The sequence below is a fragment of the Elephas maximus genome, chromosome X (assembly GCF_024166365.1).
Source record: "Elephas maximus indicus isolate mEleMax1 chromosome X, mEleMax1 primary haplotype, whole genome shotgun sequence".
Taxonomy (NCBI): Eukaryota; Metazoa; Chordata; class Mammalia; order Proboscidea; family Elephantidae; genus Elephas; species Elephas maximus.
In genome coordinates this window covers 79,042,694-79,065,506 of record NC_064846.1, presented here as the reverse complement: position 1 = coordinate 79,065,506, position 22,813 = coordinate 79,042,694, and the positions used below count along the sequence as shown (strand labels likewise).

The 22,813-nt window shown below is 36.7% G+C and overlaps 1 protein-coding gene across 3 annotated transcripts in view; it reads right to left on the bottom strand.

Moving 5' to 3' along the window:
• The window catches only part of CHM (CHM Rab escort protein), a 224,859-nt gene that overhangs the window by 125,766 nt on the left and 76,280 nt on the right, over positions 1-22,813 (bottom strand). For all 3 annotated transcript variants that reach the window (XM_049873274.1, XM_049873273.1, XM_049873275.1), the window contains exons 5-7: positions 6,134-6,521; positions 1,389-1,505; positions 742-862 (exon numbers count right to left, since the gene is read on the bottom strand). In XM_049873274.1, coding sequence (XP_049729231.1) covers positions 742-862; positions 1,389-1,505; positions 6,134-6,521 — 626 coding nt within the window. The remainder of the gene's footprint in view (positions 1-741; positions 863-1,388; positions 1,506-6,133; positions 6,522-22,813) is intronic.

Sequence of the window (22,813 nt, the reverse complement as noted above, 5' to 3'; positions counted from 1 at the left end):
GCTCAAGCATAGCAACAATTTTGAGGATGGTGCAGAACCAGGCAGTGTGTCATTCAGTTGTGCATGGGGTCACTATGAGTCGGAACTGCCTCTACAATACATAACAACAACAACACAGCATTTCTGTGATGATGAAAATGTTCTACATCTGCACTGTCCAATGTAGTTATGTAGTAGTCACTAGCCATGTATAGATATTGAACACTTTAAATATACTAGTGTGGCTGAGGAGGTGAATTTCTTATTTATTATACTTAAATTGTAATAGCTACATGTGGCTAATCGCTAAGATACTGGAGAGCACAGAGTTAGAATGTATTTTAAAGAGTAATAAGTGGCTCACTAAATCAGAGTAATCATACATCTACTCCTCACTTATCAACTATCTTGTTACCTGACAATTCGCACTTATAATAGGAAAGAATCTACTATACATCTGGCAGTAACCAATGTCGAGGTACGAGGCGAGAGTAATGCTGGCTGTGATGGTTAAGGTTATGTGTCAACTTGGCTGGGCCATGATTCTTAGTGGTTTGGCAGTTATGTAATTATGTAATTTGGCAGTTACGTCATGTAGTCATACTCTGTGATGTGGTCATCATCCAGCTGCGCGTAATGCCAATTTTCACATAATGACCTGTTCTTTGGAACTTAACCATGTTGATAAGTGAAGAGTGGGTGTACTAAAATAATAAGAAAGCTCAAATAATTGGTGAACAGAAGTTAATGAAATAGCAATACCTTTATATTCATCAGGGTGTTCCTCATAATCCATACAAAATGTAAGAAATTTCATTAGCATTCGCTTTTCTACCATGGTAAGTTGCTTGCTATTAAAGACATCTGCTCTGGAACAAGGAACCTGAAAAATATTATCATTTTAAGTTAAGAAACTGCTTCCTAGTAATACAAGTATTCTAAATAACATTTTTTTCCTTAAAATATAATAGGACTATTATCTCTATTCTAGTCAGGCTGTTTCATGTTACCTTCAATCAGTTCTAATGGCATCTCTGTTGACTTCAGAGCTAATTAAATTGTGCACTCTCTTACTTAATTCTGCCAAGTTGCTCCTCTTATCATTAAAAGGCCCATGGCATGCACCCACCCTCCCCCAAACTGGGAACGAATGACAGCTCAAGTCTAGCAATACTGCCTGAAACTATTGCTTTCTCAACACTAACATCAAGCTGCTGCATAACTCATGAGAAAATTAACACTACAAATTTTAACTGATGGATCCTTTCTGTCTGAGCAATGCCTTACCATTTCTATTTGTAAATTACCATCCAGAATTGGAATTTAGTGCTTTACCAGGAAAACAATCTTATTTACTTATCCTTCCAAAATGAACCAAAATAGCTTACGCTCATACCCAGTTACAATACCTGTTCCACTCTTCCATCTCGAAATGCAAGAATCCTGGTAACATTTTTGAACTCTGCATACCGACTAACATTTGATTTGATTAGAAGTTCAATTAGCAATCCTCGAGAATACAGCAGCTGTACAAACAAAATATTTTAGAGAATGAAATAAAACAAAATAGAGGAAAAAAGTGATAAATGCTAAATATAGTTATATAATCGTCATATTTTTAATTATTTTTAAAAAGCGTTATAGCTACAAATATTATAATACGTAACAAATACTGATTACGGGTTCACAATTGATTATCTGAAATTCAAAATCCAGAAGGCTCTGGAATCCAAAAGCTTTTTTCATAACCTGCTTGGCAGCAAAACCTGACCCAAAATGATGTAAAGCTCTTCTGTCTTTGTTTATTCCATTTAATATGAATATTCACATATTTCACCATGGAAATATTAATGTGTTTGGCTGTAGAGTGCTTCCTCAAACCCTGCTGAAAATGTTACATGATACACATAATCTGAATTACAAAACACTCTAGGCCCCAAGGGTTTTAGATAAGGGACTGTAGACCAGATAAGGCCAGATGGTTATTAAGAAAAAAACTGTTCTCCTAGATTCCACTCCTTCAAAAAGAAAGAAAAAGGTTTGTGATACATTTCCACTGAAACAATCAGATTTTAAAGTCTTTCTGTAATCTTGCAGTCTAGATTTATATGAGATATGTCTCTCTCAAATAGTGAGGGTGATGATTATTGCCAACATGTATGTGAGGAGTTGATTTAATCTTTCAACATCTCTCCTAACCAATATCAGAGAGACAAAAACAATAATTTCCATAGTGTTACCTAGCACTTTTTAACTTAACCATGTGGACACTGTAACAGGATTTGGGTAGCTCATATACCCAGATACTTTTACTTGTCTATAACTCGATAAATGTTAAAAATGTAAATGTTACATATACAATAAGGGAGGAAAAGACAAGAATGTAATTAGCTTTACTGCAAAGAAAAAGGGAAGCTCAAAAATCAATCTAAACCATTAGTCTGAGCATCTAAGAGGTCAGTAAGGACTTGCTGTAAATCAGTATCAGTTAAGTGAATTTTTATAAACTATTACATTAGTTCAGCATTGTGCAGAACAAACAAAATTGACATCACATTTTTTAAACTAATCCAATTACTCTGACTAAATAAGGCATGTTACTTAATTATCTTCTGCTTAACACACTGCACAACCCATGTAGCCCATGTTTATAAGAATGTATTGTCGAGAGTCTTAATTAAAAAAACCTAACTATAATTTTTAAGTTACTTCAAATACCTTATTTGCTTGAAAAGACTAATACTTGAAATTCAAGGGCCCCTCGGTAGACACAGAAATTTTATAAATATTAATATATCAAATTCTCAAGTGTATTTTCATTTAATATGATCTAATAAAGCTTAAGATTCAAATTGCCTGCTTAAAAAATAATACATTAGAGATATCACAGAGGAATGAAAACAAATTTCAATTAAAACTATGCTAGAATTTTGTTTCTGAAGCCTAAAAATAACAAACGCTTGGCATATTTAAACCTAAGCCTCTTTTTTTTACCACTCTCTAAGTGATCCACTACAACAATTTCACAGGAAAAAAAAAAAACTTTTTTTTAAGAGGCTAAAAAATACTTCAATTTGATTAAAATAATGGAAACTAGATTTAATAATCAAGAAATTACTTCACTTGGCATGTTGATTCCTATACTAAGGGTATGAACTTTCTTAGAAATGTTCTGTAAGACTTGTCTGTAAGAACTATATAATTAATCATCTTCTGTGTTAGAGTAGGAGTCTTATACTATAAAATATTTTATTCAACTAACCTACCGTAAGTTGTAAGATTACTTTTTAAAAGGCTATATACGTGGATGTGTTTTGTAAATTGTAAAGTACTACTGTACTTGTTAGTTATTCAGTGATGACTTGAGATGAAACACACTTGGAAATGTCAAGCAGTTTGCAGGTATCAAACTGGACTTTAGAAAAGACTTAGTGCTTGAGACAGAAGTTTGGCAATCATCCTAAACTTAGGTATAAAACTGCAAGTAAGAGAAAAGATGAAATTTCCAAGAAGGAGTGAGAGATTGGCCCAATACCAAGGGATATACCGCTTTCCACTCAATGGACAATAAATGTTCAATAATGACTAGCATTAAAAATGGTAATAAACATCTTGTACTCCTATGCCTATAAGTTCTTTAGATTCTCGTGCCTTTATAGAATGAGTACAGTAAATGATTATTGGTTATTTTTTTAAATATATGTATTCACGGAAAATTTACAGGACAAAGTACAACTGCCTAGACTCCTCTGGACACTTATTTTTAACTTATTCTAAGAGAATCAGTATTATTGACCACCCAACCCCATGGAAATACTCATAAATCTTCTTCAGAACCTCTTCCAGTGTCTCAGCTTCTAATTAAACTTTTCCTCTACCACCAGCATTCACGTTCTTATGCAACTGAATAATTTTCTACAGTAATTTCTAAAACTGAAACAGTACCATCTTCTCGCATTTTCCTTTATAAGATATATTCTGTATCTTAGCTACCGTAAGTGTTATACAGACTTTTATGAGCTAGCCTTGATTCTAATGACCATTTATATCACTGTTTCTTCAGATAAGGCATTCCAAATTCCATGCAACTAATCCAAAATAAAATTTTCAGAACAAAACCCATTTATTACTTGACTACTTCGGTTTTTTGTTTTTGTTTTCTAACTTATTTCATTGAGCACTGCTCACAAGAACAAAAGACTAGAGAGCTATGATTAAACTTCCAATCAGCGACCAGGAGTCAATGTAATGTGGAAAGAAAGTCATATTTCAAAGTATGCCAGGGTCAAAGTAGATGGAGAAGGTGGGGTAGATGGTGCAGAAATATGAAGTAGACCAAGACAACAGCCAGTTCAGACCAAGACAGAATCAGATGCAGAGAAGTATGAAACAGAAAAAAGCAATGGATAGTAGAAAGATATTCATACTGTCAGCCATCAAGTACAAAGGGAACACAGTATAAGGACAGAGGACTGTATCAGGTATGTGTGAGGGGAATGAATCATTCCCTCCTTTTACCCTACCGCTTGGAACTTTAATTAAGAGAACACACAAATTGAAAAACGGTGTTTTAAGAAAAAGTGGATGTCATTCCCTACCCATTTCTACTTCTTTTCAGTTTCTCACAGCCCTCCAACTTACAGGATTTGGTTTCTGTTTTTCTCTACTTTTACATATCCTTTATCTTAGCCTTTTATGGTCATTGATCTTTATCTTACTAGTTTTCTATTCTTTTGTGTACTAAAAGCCTTGCTTCCCATAAACCCATTGCAACGTTTTACCCTCCTAAGACCCAAACCCATGGATCTCTGAAATCACAATGACCTAACACTAAAGTTAAGGATGCAAACATCACCTAAGACACTAGCACTCTTCCCAGACTCCCTGACCCTATCACTATTAATCTCCACAGCCCTCAAAGCTTAACACATGATTTTAAAAAACACATTGGTTTATTTAGAATACTTGTTATGGATTGAATCGTGTCCCCCCACCCCAAATATGTGTTGTAAATCCTAACCTCTATGCCTGTGGTTGGAAACTCTGGTGGCATAGTGAATAAGAGCTACGACTGCTAGCCAAAACGTTGGCAGTTCGCATCCACCAGGCGCTCCTTGGAAGCCCTATGGGGCAGTTCTATTCTGTCCTATAGGGACAGTCCTATGAGGCAGTTCCACTCTGCCGCTGTGAGTTGGAATTGACTCAACACTGATGGATTTTTTATGCCTGCAGTTACAATCCCCATTTGGGAATGAGCTGTCTTTGTTATAGTAATGAGGCATGATTACTGTAGGGTGTATTTTGAGTCAATCTCTTTTGAGATATAAAAGAGATTAAACAAGCAAGCGAGAAAGCAGAGATGGGAAAGGAAAGATGCCGTGCCACATGAAGATCACCAAGGAGCCAGGCAACAAGCTGAAGAGACAAGGACCTCCCCCCAGAGCCAACAGAGAAAGCCTTCCCCTAGACCCAGAGGCCTGAATTCAGATTTCCAGCCTCCTGAACTGTGAGAAAATAAAATATCTCTGTTAAAGCTACCCACTTGTGATATTTCTGTGACAGCAGCACTAGATAACTAAGACAATACTCACCATCGTAAAACCCATTGCCATGCAGTTGATTCCGACTCATAGCGACCCTATAAGACAGAGCAGAACTGCCCATAGGGTTTCCAAGGAGCGGCTGGTGGATCTGAACTGCTGACCTTTTGGTTAGCAGCCACAGGCCCTAACCACTGCACCACTAGGGCTCCACTCGCACTCATCATCATACATATGCAAAACCAGTTGCTACATATAAAGACTTTTTAAAAAGTTCATTTAATAGATTGGCTGTGAATAACAAGAATTTGTAAACAGGTTCATCAGAATTTCTCTTTTGGTGGAATCCAAAGTGCCCATCAGTTAGGAAAATATTAGGGTGGACTATGGGCTCAAACAGAAAAGAATGTTTGGATATAGTATTGATGTGCTTTTAACCTACACTTAAGGAATATTTTAATTATAAACTTCTGGCTACTATCTCTTTATAAAGCAAATGCTCTACATTTCAGAAAATAAACTAACGAAAATTGGGTTTACGGGCCCAGATGCTATTTTCAATCAATTAAAAGCTAGTGTTGTTCCATGATAAGATTGGTAAAATTGGTACTTACCTTTGACACCAAATCAATATTAAATCTCCTGCCTTCTTTAACAATTTGCGAGTAAGTAATCCTATTTTTCTTTGGTTGCTCTGCAGTGTTCTCTGCTGTAGGCACATTTTCACCTGTTTCCTTTTCTGAAGTTGCCTGCACACACGTTTTATCATTACCATCATTTTCTTTCTCCTCTACTGCTTCAACGTCATTTACTTCTGGGGCACTCTCTGGATTACTGCTTGGGGGCTGTTCTGCAGGTATTTCACAGCTCACAGTGCTTAATGACTCATCTTCTTTAGGCAGGAAAACAGAATCTGCAGCTTCTGTGGGGTTCACAGATGTCAGAGGAGCGTGATTTTTCTGCAGTGCACCAGCTTCTTCAACATCTTCATGTAAATCCTGACTAATGAGAAATTATAATAATAACCAACACCAAACTTTTGATAATCGTACTCTCGTACATGTATACGTTGCTTTAACTTTGCATGGCAATTTTTATTTCTTTATCCTATTTTTCTCATCAAGCTCAGTGTGTGTTTTGCCTTATGCGACCCAGACATTAAACATTCATCTGTTAATGTTTCAAGAGAATATGAAAAACAATTAAGATTTGAAACATACAAATAAAGATTTCAAGGTTTAAGAGTCAATGTCACATGTATATTTTTGAGAATTTACGGCAGACAGGGTAATTATATTTTGGAAACAATCAACAGTGCTTAAGAGCACAGTCTGCAGAAATCAGTAGATCTGGGCTGAAATCCTTACTCTATGTCTAGATGATATAACCTACCTCACAAAGTTTTTCTGAAGATTAAAGAACTTGGCATAGTGCCTGGTACATAATAAATACTCAACAATGTAGTTTATTATTATAGAGAAATTCTTGACTTGATGGTTTCACAGAGCTATCTTCAGTAAAGCAGAAAAAAAACTTGTTGGCTTATCACAATGTGGTGTCTAACAGGTTCTTCCTCTATTTTCCCCTGCCATATTTTGTTTCAGTATTGGTGTGTACTACTCTACCGGAAGCCCCAGTTCCCAAGTTACCACTAGAGTTAACATTCTCAGTCCATTATAATGCTGACTGATACAAGAGGCTCCCATTCAGTCGGCCTGCATCATGTATCTCTCCATGATATTTTATCCTAGACGTGACCCACTACTTACATTGAGGAGCTTGACTACTTATCACCTAATCCAAGGCCTTATCCATGATAGTCCTGGGAAGTAAGGATCTGCTAATTGATTGCTCAAGAACTTACAGTAGCTCCTCATATTAAATCTAAACTCTACCCCATAAAATCTTCCTCTTCCTGTCTCTAAATCAAATCGCTTTCCTTATCTACTATCTTCTGATCTCATCTTTTTCTACTTTCCAACATGTCAACTCTAACTCCCAATTTATCAACTCTAAACTCCATGCCTTGGCCCATATGTTTCTTCTGGGCTAGTCTTCCCTGTCCATGTATTACTGTTTCCCATTCCCAAATATAACTGCATTCTTTAACAATCTATCTAAGAAAAAGTTTAAATTTCACATCCAAAAAGTCACCTTTAACCGAATCATACTCAGCACTCTATTCCTTCATGTCCCCGTAATACACTTGCTAACGTTTATTTATAACTCTTTAAAAAAAAATTGGAGGTTCAGAGACAATGGAAAGATACATACAAAGCAGTGAAATAGAAAAACTGTCAAGAATTCTTTATTCAGCAAAATTATCCTTCAAAAACAAAGGCAAACTCAAAGACACTCCCAGATAAACAAAAGTTGTGGGAGTTTGTTACTACCATATCTGCCTTGCAAAATCTGCTAAAGGGTGTCCTTCAAATGGAAAGGAAAGACCATTAGACAAACGTGATCAAGTACACAGGGAAGAAAACTAAAAATAAATAAATAAAGGCATGATTGCAGATAAAGGTAATAGTACGGGCAAACAAAAAGACCTATTCCAGGGAATTTTTAGTAGGTAAACTCAGTTGTTATGTGCTACAAACTTCATATCATTACATGTATAATAATATAAATAAGTACAAAACTATCCAAACAGACACAGAACACATGATTGAAAAGTGATACAATAACAGAAGAGGGAGGTCAGAGGAGAGAATTAGGATAAGAATTTAAGGACGCTAATATTGTATGTTACTTGCTGTTTATATGCTAATTGTTGGTATCAAGGAAAAACAGGTAATTGTAAACATAAGGTCTGAAATGGAATTTTTATGGTAACTCTTAAGAAAATAATTTTAAAAATATACACAAAAGGTAAGAAAGAAGAAACCAAATAGACTCAGCACAAGAAAGTAAATTATCACAAATAATAACAAAATTCTAAGAAAGATAAAACAAAGGAATTATAAGACACAAAAAAACAAGTAATAAAATGACAGAAGTAACTCCTTTCTTATCAGTATTACCTTAAATGTCAATGGATTAAACTCTCCTGCAAAAGAGGGAGAGTATCAAAATGAATCAAGAAACTATAGTCCATCCATATGCTATCTACGAGAAACACATTAGGCCCAGGGGCACAAACAAACTGAAAATTAAAGGGTGGAAAAGAATATTCCACTCAAGTAATAACCAAAAAGGAGCAGGGGTGGCTATACTGTTATCAGACAAAATAGAATTTAAGTCAAAATCCATTATAAGAGATGAAGAAGGACATTTGTATTGATAAAAGGGACAATCCTTCAAGAAAATATAACAATGAAAAATATATATATGCACCCAACATCAATGCACCAAAATGTTGTTTTTACATTGCTGTTAGGTGCCGTCAGGTCGATTCTGACTCATAGTGACCCTATGCACAACAGAACGAAACACTGCCCAATCCTGCACCATCCTCACAATCATTGTTATGTTCGAGCCCACTATGCAGCCAATGTATCAATCCACCTCGTTGAGGGTGTTCCTCTTTTCCGCTGACTCTGCACTTTCCCAAGCATGATGTCCTTCACAAGAGACTGATCCCTCCTGACAACATGTCTAAAGTATGTAAGATGCAGTCTCGCCATCCTTGCTTCTAAGGAGCATTCTGGTTGTACTTCTTCCAAGACAGATTTCTTCGTTTTTCAGGCAGTCCATGGTATATTCAATATTCTTCACTGACACCACAATTCAAAGGCATCAATTCTTCTTCTGTCTTCCTTATTCATTGTCCAGCTTTCCCAAGCATATGATGCGATTGAAAATACCATGGCTTGGGTCAGGCACACCTTAGTCTTCAAGGTGACATCTTTGCTCTTCAACGCTTGAGAGAGGTCCTTTGTGGCAGATTTACCCAATGCAATGGGTCTTTTGATTTCCTGACTGCTGTTTCCATGGTTGTTGATTGTGGATCCAAGTAAAATGAAATCCTTGACAACTTCAATCTTTTCTCCATTTATCACGATGTTACTCATTGGTCCAGTTGTGAGGATTTTTGTTTTCTTTATGTTGAGGTGCAATCCATACTGAAGGCTGTGGTCTTGGATCTTCATTAGTAAGTGCTTCAAGTCCTCTTCACTTTCAGAAGCAAGGTTGTGTCATCTGCATAATGCAGGTTGTTAATGACTCTTCCTCCAATCCTGATGCCCCATTCTTCATATAGTCCAGCTTCTCGGATTATTTGCTCAGCATACAGACTGAATAGGTATGGTGAAAGAATACAACCCTGGCGCACACCTTTCCTGACTTTAAACCAATCAGTATCCCCTTGTTCTGTGCGAACAACTGCCTCTCCATCTATGTAAAGGTTCCTTATGAGCACAATTAAGTGTTCGGGAATTGCCATTCTTTGCAATGTTATCCATAATTTGCTATGATCCACACAGTCGAATGCCTTTGCATAGTGAATAAAACACAGGTAAACATCCTTCTGGATTCTCTGCTTTCAGCCACGATCCATCAATGACATCCCTGGTTCCACGTCCTCTTCTGAGACCAGCCTGAATTTCTGGCAGTTCCCTGTCGATATAGTGCTGCAGCCGTTTTTGAATGATCTTCAGCAAAATTTTGCTTGCGTGTGATATTAATGATATTGTTCTATAATTTCCACATTTGGTTGGATTGTCTTTCTTGGGAACAGGCATAAATACGGATCTCTTCCAGTCAGTTGGCCAGGAAGCTGTCTTCCATATTTCTTGGCATAGACGAGTGAGCACCTCCAGCGCTGCACCTGTTTGTTGAAACATCTTAATTCATATTCCGTCAATTCCTGGAGTCTTGTTTTTTGCCAATGCCTTCAGAGCAGCTTGGACTTCTTCCTTCAGTACCATTGGATCCGGATCATATGCTACCTCTTGAAATTGTTGAACATCAACTAATTATTTTTGGTAAAATGACTCTGTGTATTCCTTCCATCTTCTTTTGATGCTTCCTGCGTTGTTTAATATTTTCCCCATAGAATCCTTCAGTATTGCAACTCAAGGCTTAAATTTTTTTCTTCAGTTCTTCCAGCTTGAGAAACACCGAGCGTGTTCTTCCCTTTTGGTTTTCCATTTCCAGTTCTTTGTACATGTCATTATAATACTTTACTTTGTCTTCTCGAGACGCCCGTTGAAATCTTCAGTTCTTTTACTTCATCAATTCTTCCTTTCGCTTTAGCTGCTCAACATTTGAGAGCAAGTTTCAGAGTCTCCTTCAACATCCATCTTGGTCTTTTCTTTCTTTCCTGTCTTTTCAATGACCTCTTACTTTCTTCATGCATGATGTCCTTGATGTCATTCCACAACTCGTCTGGTCTTCGGTCATCAGTGTTCAATGCATCATATCTGTTCTTCAGATAGTCTCTAAATTCAGGTGGGATATACTCAAGGTCATATTTTGGCTCTTGTGGACTTGCTCTGATTTTCTTCAGTTTCAGCTTGAACTCACATATGAGCAATTGATGGTCTGTTCCACAGTCGGCCCCCGGCCTTGTTCTGACTGATGATATTGAGCTTTTCCATTGTCTCTTTCCACAGATGTAGTCAACTTGATTTCCATGTGTTCCATGTGGCGAGGTCCATGTGTATAGTCAGCGTTTATGTTGGTGAAAGAAGGTATTTGCAATGAAGAAGTCGTTGGTCTTGCAAAGTTCTATCATTTGATCTCCAGCATTGTTTCTATCACCAAGGCCATATTTTCCAACTACTGGTCCTTCTTTGTTTCCAACTTTCACATTAAAATCACCAGTAATTATCAATGCATCTCGATTGCACGTTCAATCAATTTCAGACTGCAGCAGCTCATACAAATCTTCTATTTCTTCATCTTTGGCCCTAGTGGTTGGTGCGTGTATTTGAATAATAGTCGTATTAACTGGTCTTCCTTGTAGGAGTATGGATTTTATCCTATCACTGACAGCATTGTACTTCAGGATGGATCTTGAAATGTTCTTTTTGACGCTGAATGCAACACCATTCCTCTTCAAGCTGTCATTCCCAGCATAGTAGACTCTATGATTGCCCGATTCAAAATGGCCAATACTAGTCCATTTCAGTTCATGCGTTCCATTTCATTTTTGATGATTTCTAATTTTCCTAGATTCATACTTAGTACATTTCAAGGTCCCATTAGTAATGGATGTTTGCAGCTGTTTCTTCTCATTTTGAGTTGGGCCACATCAGCAAATGAAGGTCCCGAAAGCTTTACTCCATCCACGGCATTAAGGTCGACTCTACTTTGAGGAGGCAGCTCTTCCCCAGTGATCTTTTGAGTGCCTTCCAACCTGGGGGGCTCATCTTCCAGTACTATATCAGACAATGCTCCACTGCTATTCGTAAGGTATTCACTGGCTAATGCTTTTCAGAAGTAGACTGCCGGGTCCTTCTTCCTAGTCCGTCTTATTCTGGAAGCTCAACTGAAACCTGTCCTCCACGGGTGACCCTTCCAGTATCTGAATACTGGTGGCATAGCTTCCAGCATCAGAGCAACACGCAAGCCCCCACAGTACGACAAGCTGACAAACACGTGGGGAATGCACCAAAATATATAAAGCAAATACTGACAAATGAAACCAAAACCAAACCCAGTGCCGTCGAGTCGAGTCCGGCTCATAGCAACCCTATAGGACAGAGTAGAACTGCTCCATAGAGTTTCCAAGGAGCGCCTGGCAGATTCAAACTGCCAACTCTTTGGTTAGCAGCCATAGCACTTAACCACTATGCCACCAGGGTTTCCAACAAATGAAAGGAACAATAAAAAACTCTACAATAGTAGAAGACTTCAACACACCATTGTCAATAATGAACAGAACTTCCAGAAAGAAAATCAGTAAGGAAATAAAAGGCTTGAACAATACCATTAAAAAAAAAATTAGATCTCATAGACATATACAGAAGTCTCTATCCAAATCAAAACCATAGACATTTTTCTCTAGTGCACATACAACATTATTCAGGATAGACCGTATGCTAGGAACGAAACAAGTCTCAACAAGATTGAAAAGATAAAAATTATCTTCTCCAAATACAAAGGAATAGTATGAAAAATTAATAATACAAAGAAAAATAGCAAACATATAAATATGTGGATGCTAAATAACACACTATTAAACAACCAATGGATCAGGGAAGAAATCAAGAGTGAATTAGAAATATTCTAGGAGTTAAACAAAAATGAAAACACAAGGCACCCAAAATAATGGGATACAGTGAAGGCAATCATCACAGGGAAATTCATAGCAATAAACATGTATATCAAAAAAGAAGAAAGATCTCAATCAATAGTCATACTCTACAACTTGAGGAACTACAAAAAGAAAAATAAATTAAGTACAGACCTACAAGAACAAAGAAGAAATAGAGAATACAAAAACCATAGGGAAAAATCAATAAAACCAAAAGATAGTTCTTTGAAAAGGTCAATAAAATTGACAAACCATTAGCTAGACTAACAAAGAAAAAATGTGTTATTAAGTGCTGTCAGTGGAGCCCTGGTGGCGCAGTGATTAAGAGCTCAGACTGCTAACCAAAAGGTCAGCAGTTCATACCCTCCAGGAATTGATCCCTCCTGATAACAGGTCCACAGTAAATGAGACGAAGTCTTGCCATCCTCTCTTCTAAGGAACATTCTGGCTATACTTCCTCCAACATAGATTTGTTCATTCTTCTGGCAGTCCATGGCATATTCAATATTATTCTCCAAAACCAGAATTCAAACGCTTCAATTCTTCGGTCTTCCTTTTTCATTGCCCATCTTTTGCATGCACGTAAGGCAACTGAAAATACCATGGCTTGAGGGTTTGAAACATGGCAGACGATGTGGACCAGCAACAAACTACCAACACAATAGGGGAGCCCCTGGATTTCATCAGGCTCAACCTGGCTGAGTGTATTTACGTGAAAATGTGAAATGACCGAGAACCTTAAGGAAGATGACATGCTCATGATCATGTAATAAATATGATATTGGGAGATGTAGAAGAAATTGTTCAGGGAAATGGTGTTATACTAGTTGCCTCTCCACTGAGAGTTGGCTGAAACAAAAGATTTATCCTGTGTGGAATAAAGGAGACTTTTTACAATTGCCTCTTTAATGCAAAATACATTCGAAAGAGAAACCTGTGCAAATTTTGATAATCAGAAATGACCATGGATTCTTCCGCTCCTAAAATGAGTTGATTTGCAGATAACTCACAAGTTCTTAAGCTAAATGGGACTTTTATTTTTCTCCAACCCTTCCAACAGATGTAATCATGAAAATACAAAACTCTTTTTGCAGATAATTTCAGATGTTTTTTTCTTCAAATTAAATCTGATTTTTGTCTTTTTTTTTTTTTTTTAAATGTCATGGCTTGCGTCAGGCACATTGAAGCGACATCTTTGCTTTTTAAAATTTTAAAGGGATCTTTTACAGATTTTCCTAATGCAATACATCATTTGATTCCTTGACTTCTGTTTTCATGGACATTGATTGTTGATCCAAGTAAAATACAATCCTTGACAACTTCAGTATTTTTTCTGTTTATCATGATGTCGCTTATTGGTCTACTTTTGAGGATTTTTGTTTTACGTTGAGGTGTAATCCATACTGCAGGCTGTGGTCTTGAGCTTATCAATAAGTGCTTCAAGTCCTCTTCACTCTCAGCAAGCAAGGTTGTGTCATCTGTATACTGCAAGTTGCTAATGAGTCTTTCTCCAGTCCTGATGCTGCATCCTTCTTTACCCTAGATTTCATATTATTTGGTCAGCACACAGATAGAATATGTATGGTGAACAGATACAGCCCTATCACACACCTTTTCTGAGTGTAAATCGTGGAGTATCTCCTTGTTCTGTTCAAGGCTGCCTCTTGATCTACATACACGTTGCACATGAACACAATTAAAGTGTTCCAGACAGCTCATTCTTTGCAATGTTATTCACAATTTGTTATGATCCATGTAGTCAAATGCCTCTGTGTAATTAATAAAGAAAAATATCTTTTTTCTGATATTCTCTGTTTCAGCTAAGATCCGTTGGAAATCAGCAATGATATCCCTCATTCCACATCCTGTTCTGAATATGGCTTGAATTCTATAGTTCCCTGTTGATGTACAACTGCAGCCATTATTGAATTTTCTTCAGCCAAATTTTGCTTGCACATGATATTAATGATACTGTCAGATAATTCCCACATTCTGTTGAATCACCTTTCCTTGGAATGAACACGAACATGGACCTCTTCCAGTCAGTTGTCAGAGAGCTGTCTTCCATGTTTCTTGGCATAGATGAGTAAGTGCTTCCAGGATTGCACCCATGAATTGGGGACATTACAACAGATCCAACAGAAATAAAAAGGACCATAACAAAATACTATGAATGTTTATACTACAAAAATTTGAAAAACAAAGACAAAATGCACAAAGTCCTAGAAACACATAACCTTCATAAACTAACACAAAAGAGGTAGAAAATCTTAACAGGCTCATAATAAGAGAAGTGATTTAATCAGTTATACAAAATCCCCAACAAAAAAATCCTTGGATAAGACAGATTCACTGGGAAATTTTACCAAATGTTCAGAGAATTGACACCAATCTTGCGCAAACTCTTCCAAAATACAGACAAGGAAGGAATACTCTCTAACTCATTCTATGAAGTCACATTATCCTAGCACCAACGCCAGACAAAACACCACAAGAAAAGACAACTACAGACCTATAGCCTTCATGTGTACAGGTGTAAAAATTCTCAACAAAATACTAGCAAACAGAATTCAATAATATACTAAAAGAATTACACACCAGGACCAAGTGGGATTTATTCCAGGAATGCAAGGATGGTTCAACCTTAGAAAATATATCAATGTAATATAACACATTAATACAACAACAACAACAAAATAACCCACATGATCATCTCAACAGATGCAGAGAAGGCATTTGATAAAAATCCAACACCCTTTCCTGATAAAAAGAAGTCTCAACAAGAAAGGAATAGAAGGGATGTTCTTCAACATGATTAAGGGCTTTTTTTTTTTTTTATGAAATACCAACAGCCAACATTACACTCAATGGAGAAAGACTAAGAGCCTTCCCCTTCAAAATGAGAATGAGAGAAAGATGCCTGCTATCACTACTTTTATTCAATATCATCCTGGAAGTCCTCATCAGAGCAATAAGGTATGCAAGAGAAATAAAAGGTTTCCAAATTGGAAAAAAAGAAAAACTATATGTGCAGATGACATGATCTTATATATAGAAAAACCAAAAGAACACACAAGAAAGCTTCTAGAACTAGTACAAGAATTCAGTAAAAAAGTTGCAGGGTACAAGATCAACACACAAAACCGGTCGGGTTTCTACATACCAACTAAGAGAAATCTGAAAATAAAATCAAGAAAGCAATTCCATTTATAATAACACCTAAAAGTGTAAAATACTTAGAAATAAACCTAACCAGAAATGTAAAGGACTTATACAATGAAAATTATAAAACGCTGCTGCAAGAGATTAAAAAAGAGCTAAATAAATGGAAAGACATTCTGTGCTCATGTATTGGAAGAGTTAATGTTGTGAAAATGCCAATACTACCCAAAGTAATCTATAGATTCAACACAATCGTGATCAAAGTCCCAACGGCATTTTTTATGGAAATCCTGAACTTTATATGGAATGGCAAGAGGCCCCGAAAAGCCAAAGCAATTTTTAAGAAAAAGAACAAAGTACAAAGCCTCACACCCCATACTATACAGCTACAATGATCAAAACAGCCTGGTACTAGTTTAATGATAGCACATAGGCTAGTGGAAAAGAACTGAGAGCCCAATAATAAATCCATACATCTATGTTCAATGATTTGAGAAGGGTGCTAAGTTTATTCAACAGGGAAGGAACAGTCTTCAATAAATGGTTCTGAGAAAACTGAATTTCCACATGTAGAAGACTGAAGCAAGATCCATATCTCACATCACACACAAAAGAACTAATTCAAAATGGATCAAGAACCAAAACATTAATCCTAAAACCATAAAGTTCTTGGGAAAAAAATATGGAGGTGAAGTTATTGGCCTTTTTTTTTTGTCATGTTAGACTACCAAATACAACAAAAAATGCATGAGCAGCAGAAGACAAAATATATAATTGAGACCTCATAAAAATTAAATACTTATGTTCATCAAAGAACTTTATCAAAAGAGTAAACAGGCAACCTACAGACTGCGGAAAAATCTCCAGGAACCATATAGCCAATAAAACCCATTGTTGTTTAGTCGATTCTGACAGTGACCCTATGGGGCAGGGTAGAACTGCCCCATAGGGTTTCCAAGGAGCAGCTGGTGTTTTCAAACTGCTGACTCTGAGATATCACCTCACCCCGGCTAGAACTGCAGTGAAAAAAAAAAAAACAGAAAATAACAAATGTGGCTGAGGATGTGGGAGATCAGAACCCTTATTCATTGGAGATGGGAATGTTGAAATGGTGCAACCATTGTGGAAAACAGTACTACAATTGCTCAAAAAATTAAAATTCTGATCTACTTCCAAAAATCAGCCAGTGAACATCCTATATATAGATCACAATGGTCTGATCCATAACTGATCACAGGGATGCCATGGGACCGTTGTTTTGCTTCCATTGTGCATGGGGTTGCCATGAGTTGGGGACCAATTTGATGACAGCTAACAACAACAAACTATCAACCAGAACTCCAGGCTGTGTACTTGGGAAACCAGATAACTAGAGACATTAAATATGCATGTACAAACTTAAAAAATTAAAGTTAGAACTACCATGTTGTTGTTGTTAGATGCCATCGAGTCAGTTCCAACTCATAGTGACCCCATAGGACAGAAAAGAACTGCCCCATAAGGTTTCCAAGGAGTGGCTGGTGGATTTAAACTGCCCACCTTTTGGTAAGCAGCCGAGCTATTAACCACTGCGCCAACAGAGCTGACCCAGCAATTCCACTCCTAGGTATATACCCTAGGGACCTAAAAGTAGCAACCCAAACAGACATATGCACACCTATGTTCACTGCAGCACTATTCCCAATAACAAAAAAGGTGGAAAGAACCTAAGTGCCCATCAGCAGATGAATGGATAAACAAAATGTAGTACATACATACAATGGAGTACTACTCAGCCACAAGAGAAATGAAGTCCTAATACATGCTACGACATGTATGGACCTCAAAGACATTATGCTTAGTGAAATAAGTCAATCACAAAAGGGCAAATACTGTATCACATGTATAGAGACCAATATATATATTAGTAGTTTACCTAGGGTGGGCAGAGGCCCTGGTGGTACAGTGGTTAAGAGCTTGGCTGCTAACCTAAAGGTCAGTGGTTCGAAACCACCAGCTGCCCCTTGGAAACCCTATGGGGCAGTTCTACGCTGTCCTATAGAATCACTATGAGTTGAAATTGACTCAATGGTAATGGGTTTGGTTTTTTGGTTTGGGGTGCGGGGAGAGAGGGAATCATTCTCTAGAAAGCAGCGGGTTCATGTTTATGGTGATGAGAAAATTGGCATCCATTAAGGGTAATGATTGCACAACTTGACGAGTATAATTGGTATCACGAAGCTGTACACCACAAAAAGGGCCAAATGGCAAATAAGGTGTTATATAAAACTTAACAGCAACAACAACAACAACAACAAAGAGGCTAACACTGCTGATACTACTTAGGTACATCCAAACGCCTCATGGAATTAGTTCTGTTGGTTTGAATTTCAGGATCATGACTTCGTGGGACTGTCTGATCAACTGGCCTAAAACGGTTTTGAGAATTTATGTTCCACTCCCTGGTTTGATGAGTAGTACCTATGGTCTTAAAAGCTTGTGAGCGGCCACCCGAGATATAATAATGGGTCTCTATTCACATGGAGAGACAGAGGAAGAGGGAGAACCCGGCATCAGAGAAGGAAGTAGACTACAGATCTAACCACCTCTATGAACTGTTGCCTCCTTTGCCATGAGACCAGGAGAACACGATAGTGCCTGGCTACCATTACTGAATGTTTTTATCAAGGAATTAATAGATGAATGCTGATCAAAAGTGGAAAAATGTGGAACAGAATTTCAAATTATTTCGGAATCCAGACTCACTGGATCTATCGAGATTGGAGGAACCCACAAATTCATCGCTCTCAGGAAATCTTCAAACCATGAACAGAAATTATCCCCTGAAGGCATCTTTAAACTAAACAACAGTTTAGTTAAATTAGTAAAGAATGTTCGCTATGAGGACTGTGCTCTTTTAAAGAATTATCTGTATCAGATCAAATTAACAACAGTAACTCTAAAGTACAGACGAGAAGTTTAGGGGGTACTGAGTCTATGTCAATGGTGTTGACACAACATGCATAGAGATACCAAGAAGGGTGACACAACGTGAAGAACATAGCCAATGTTACTGAATTGTACATGTGGAAATTGTTGAATGAGTACGTGTTCTGCTGTGTATGTTGTCACCAAAATCAAAATTAAAAAAAATTTATCAAAATGGATTTCAAAAATTAAATCTAATATCATTTATATTGCTAATTTGAACATCAAAGGCCATTTACAATATAGTACCATATTTTTTAAATAATTTTACCTAACCACAACTATTGAATACCGCTTTGCGCAAATGCATTTTTTGCACAAATTGTCAAGATCTGTATATATCCTTGGAACTAAAACCCACTGCCGTCGAGTTGATTCCGAATTGACAAGGCAATCCTTGGAACTATGGGCTATAAATTATGACATTATCTAGTATTACTTATCAATTAGTTGTAGTAACAAAGGAACACTTCAAAATGAATGTGTTTTATTAAAACCCTATAACAGTCACCCTTTCAGATGAGTCAAATGAAAAATTGCCAACCAGCTGGTTAATTTATTCAGCACAGGTTTTCATATTTTTCAGCCATTTGCACCATTTTCCTAATATTGCTTGTTGCAAAAAAAGTATTCTTTTACTCTGATGCATGTACTTTGTTCTAAGGCTATTCATTCCTGATGTGCACTGTATATGTTATACTGGTACACAGCTGTTTATTCCTGCAAATAAATGTTTAATGGTTCTCATAAGAGTTACAAAAATTAGACTAACCAAAAATTGTGGTTTCAGAAAGCAGTAATATAAAAAAAAAGCACTGTAATCAATTTTGAATTGTTATAATATATTGGTAGATATAGTCCCCTGTTTGGTACCAACTTAAATGCTAACACATACTAGAGAATGCAGCTGAAATATCAACCTCCATCACATTTCTCCAAGAACAAAATTCCCTAAGGCAGTGTACAACAGGTAGTGTTGGTTGCTTACTCAACAACCACTACCCTCTTCCTCCTTGCTACAAGAACCCATATTTTGTTCCAGTATCAGGCAGAAGTTGCTCAGTGTTACGGTATGGATCATAACTGATCAAAATCAATTTTGGTAATTTCACTCCCCTCTCCTAAGTGACTCAATTAGGGGTGTGCATGTTACCCAGTTATAGCCAAGGAGGAACAGACTGCTGGGGACTATTGATAGATTTTCAGTAAAATAGAAAAAAGTATACTCGTGTTAGGGAAAAAGTCTCCTAACTTTATTTCCTGTTTAGAGATCTTTTGCTGTGTGAGAACGTGTTTAGAACTATAGCATTCATCTTGTAACCCTGCGTAGAAAGCTAAGAGAAGTCCAGAGGATCTGACCCAGAGTTCTGATATAATGAAACTGTCCAATTAACTAATCTTTGATTGACTTACTACTTCATAACTACTTATCTATCACCCACCCATCTATATCTATGTATCTACTATTTAAACCATGGCTGCCTCTAAATTTAAAGAATATAGGTGATTTTTCATTTCCTTTATTTTTTACTCCTTTCTCCTTATTGCTATTATTCAATATATGCACAAAAAGTTCACGCAACTTGAGGCAGAGCCAGGAGAGTGGACTATTCAGACACACTAAGGCATCTGCAACAAAGATCAGAAAAACCAATCATAGAACCCTGAACGTTAAAAGAAAGGACAAAGTATTGGATGGAAAGTAACTGAGAAGAAGAAACTGATAAAAAAAAAAAAAAAAGGAGGGGAAGGAATAGAGATGCAGTGTGGAGATTCCTGACCAAATGGCGTAACTCAGTGTTGCAATCTTGAAATAAAGTCAACAAACCTGCATGCAGAAAGACACCTGCACAGAATTTCCAACAGGAAATTAAAGGAATTTGTAGAAACCAAACAAACATATAAGAACCATTAAAGGGACTCCTTCAATTAGAGAAACAACAACATCAGACAACCTGAACAGAGGATACAGGTCAGTATTATCGAAATACTGACCTAGGTAATGAACTCTCAAGAATAACACAAAGCTATAAGATTCAAAACAGGGAACTAGAGACATCAATCTGTAAATGACTATGTTAGAACAATAAAAGGGGGAATACGCAGTGTAGATACAGAACTTTAAAATGGAGAGTACTTCAAGGTGATATCAAGTAATAAAAGACTGATCCAAACTTAGGAAGATAAGGGTAAATTTCAAAGTAACCACAAAGAAAGGTAATAAAACCTACTCATCAAAATAAAGCAAAACAAAGTCTCAGTAAACACAAAATCTACAATAACAAAAGAAACAAAAAGAAATTTCACAAACAGAAGGAGCTCAGCACAGGAGACTAAGAGGAACAAAATGTCAGCAGCATAAAAAAATAAATAAAAAACTACATAATGACAGCAATAAACTCAACCTATTGATAATCACACTGAATATAAATGGCTTAAATGCACCCATAAAGAGACATAGAGTAACACAGTGGATAAAAAAGCAGGGCCCATCAATATGCTACAGAGACACACCTTAGACACAAAGACATAAATATATTAAAAACTGAAGGACGCAAAAAATGTATTAAGCAAACAGCATATCAAAAAAGAGCAAAGATGGCAAAATCCACAATAAAAGACAAGGACATTATATAATTATTAAAAGTACTGACCACCATGATGACATAGCCATATTAAATACCTTTGCACCCAACAACAGGGCTCCAAAATATGTAAAACAAACTGTAACAGCACTGAAAATAGAAATTGAAAGTTTCACAATAAAATAGGAGACTTCAACACATCACTCTCAGCAAAGCATATACAACATCTAGGAACAAACTCAGCAAACATTCAGAAGCTCTTAAGGCCACGATCAACCAACTTGACCTTGCAAACATATACAGAACACTCCACTGAACGGCAGCAAAGTATACACTGTTTTCCAACGCACATGGAACATTATCCGGAACAGATCACATCTTAGGTCACAAAGCAACCCTCAACAAAATCCACAACACTGAGATTATACAAAGCATCTTCTCTGATTACAAAGCCATAAAAGTAGAAATTAATAACAGGAAGAGCAAAGAAAAAAATAAAAAACATAGAAACTGAACAACAGCTTGCTTAAAAACCACTGCATAATACAAAAAAGTCAAAGATGGAAAAACAAAATTCCTAGAATCAAATGAGAATAAAAACACATCATACTAAAACCTTTGGAACACAGCTAAGGCAGTGCTCAGAGGACAAATTATAGCAATAGATGCAGAAATCAAAAAAGAAGAAAGGGACAAAATCAAAACATTAGCTACACAACTTGAACAAATAGAAAGAGAACAGAAAAAGAAGCCCACAGCCACCAGAAGAAAGGAAATAATAAAGATCAGAACATAAATAAATGAAAGAGAGAACAGAAAAACAACAGAAAGAATTAGCAAAACCAAAAGTTGGTTCTATGAAAGGATCAATAAACCACGGACAATACTGACAAAAGAAAAACGCGAGACAACACAAATAACCCAAATAGGAAATGAAATGGGAGACATTACAACAGACCTAACTGAAATGAAAGGATCATAGCAGCGAACTATGAAAATCTATACTCCAACAAATTTGAAAACCTATAAAAAAGGAAATGGACAAATTTCTAGAAACACAAAACCTACCCAAACTAACACAAAATGATGTTGAAAACCTGAACAGACCCATAACAAGAGAAGAGATTGAAAACTCCCAACAACAACAACAACAAAAAGCCCTGGCCCAGATGACTTCACAGAATTCTACCAAATACTCAGACAAGAGCTCACAATGGAACCACTCAGATTATTTTAGAACATAGAAAAAGAAGGGATACTTCCAAATTGATTCTATGAAGCCAGCATAACCCTGATACCAAAACCAGGTAAAGACACCACAAAAAAAGGAAATTACAAACCAATATGTCCCATGAACGCAAATGCAAAAATTCTCAACA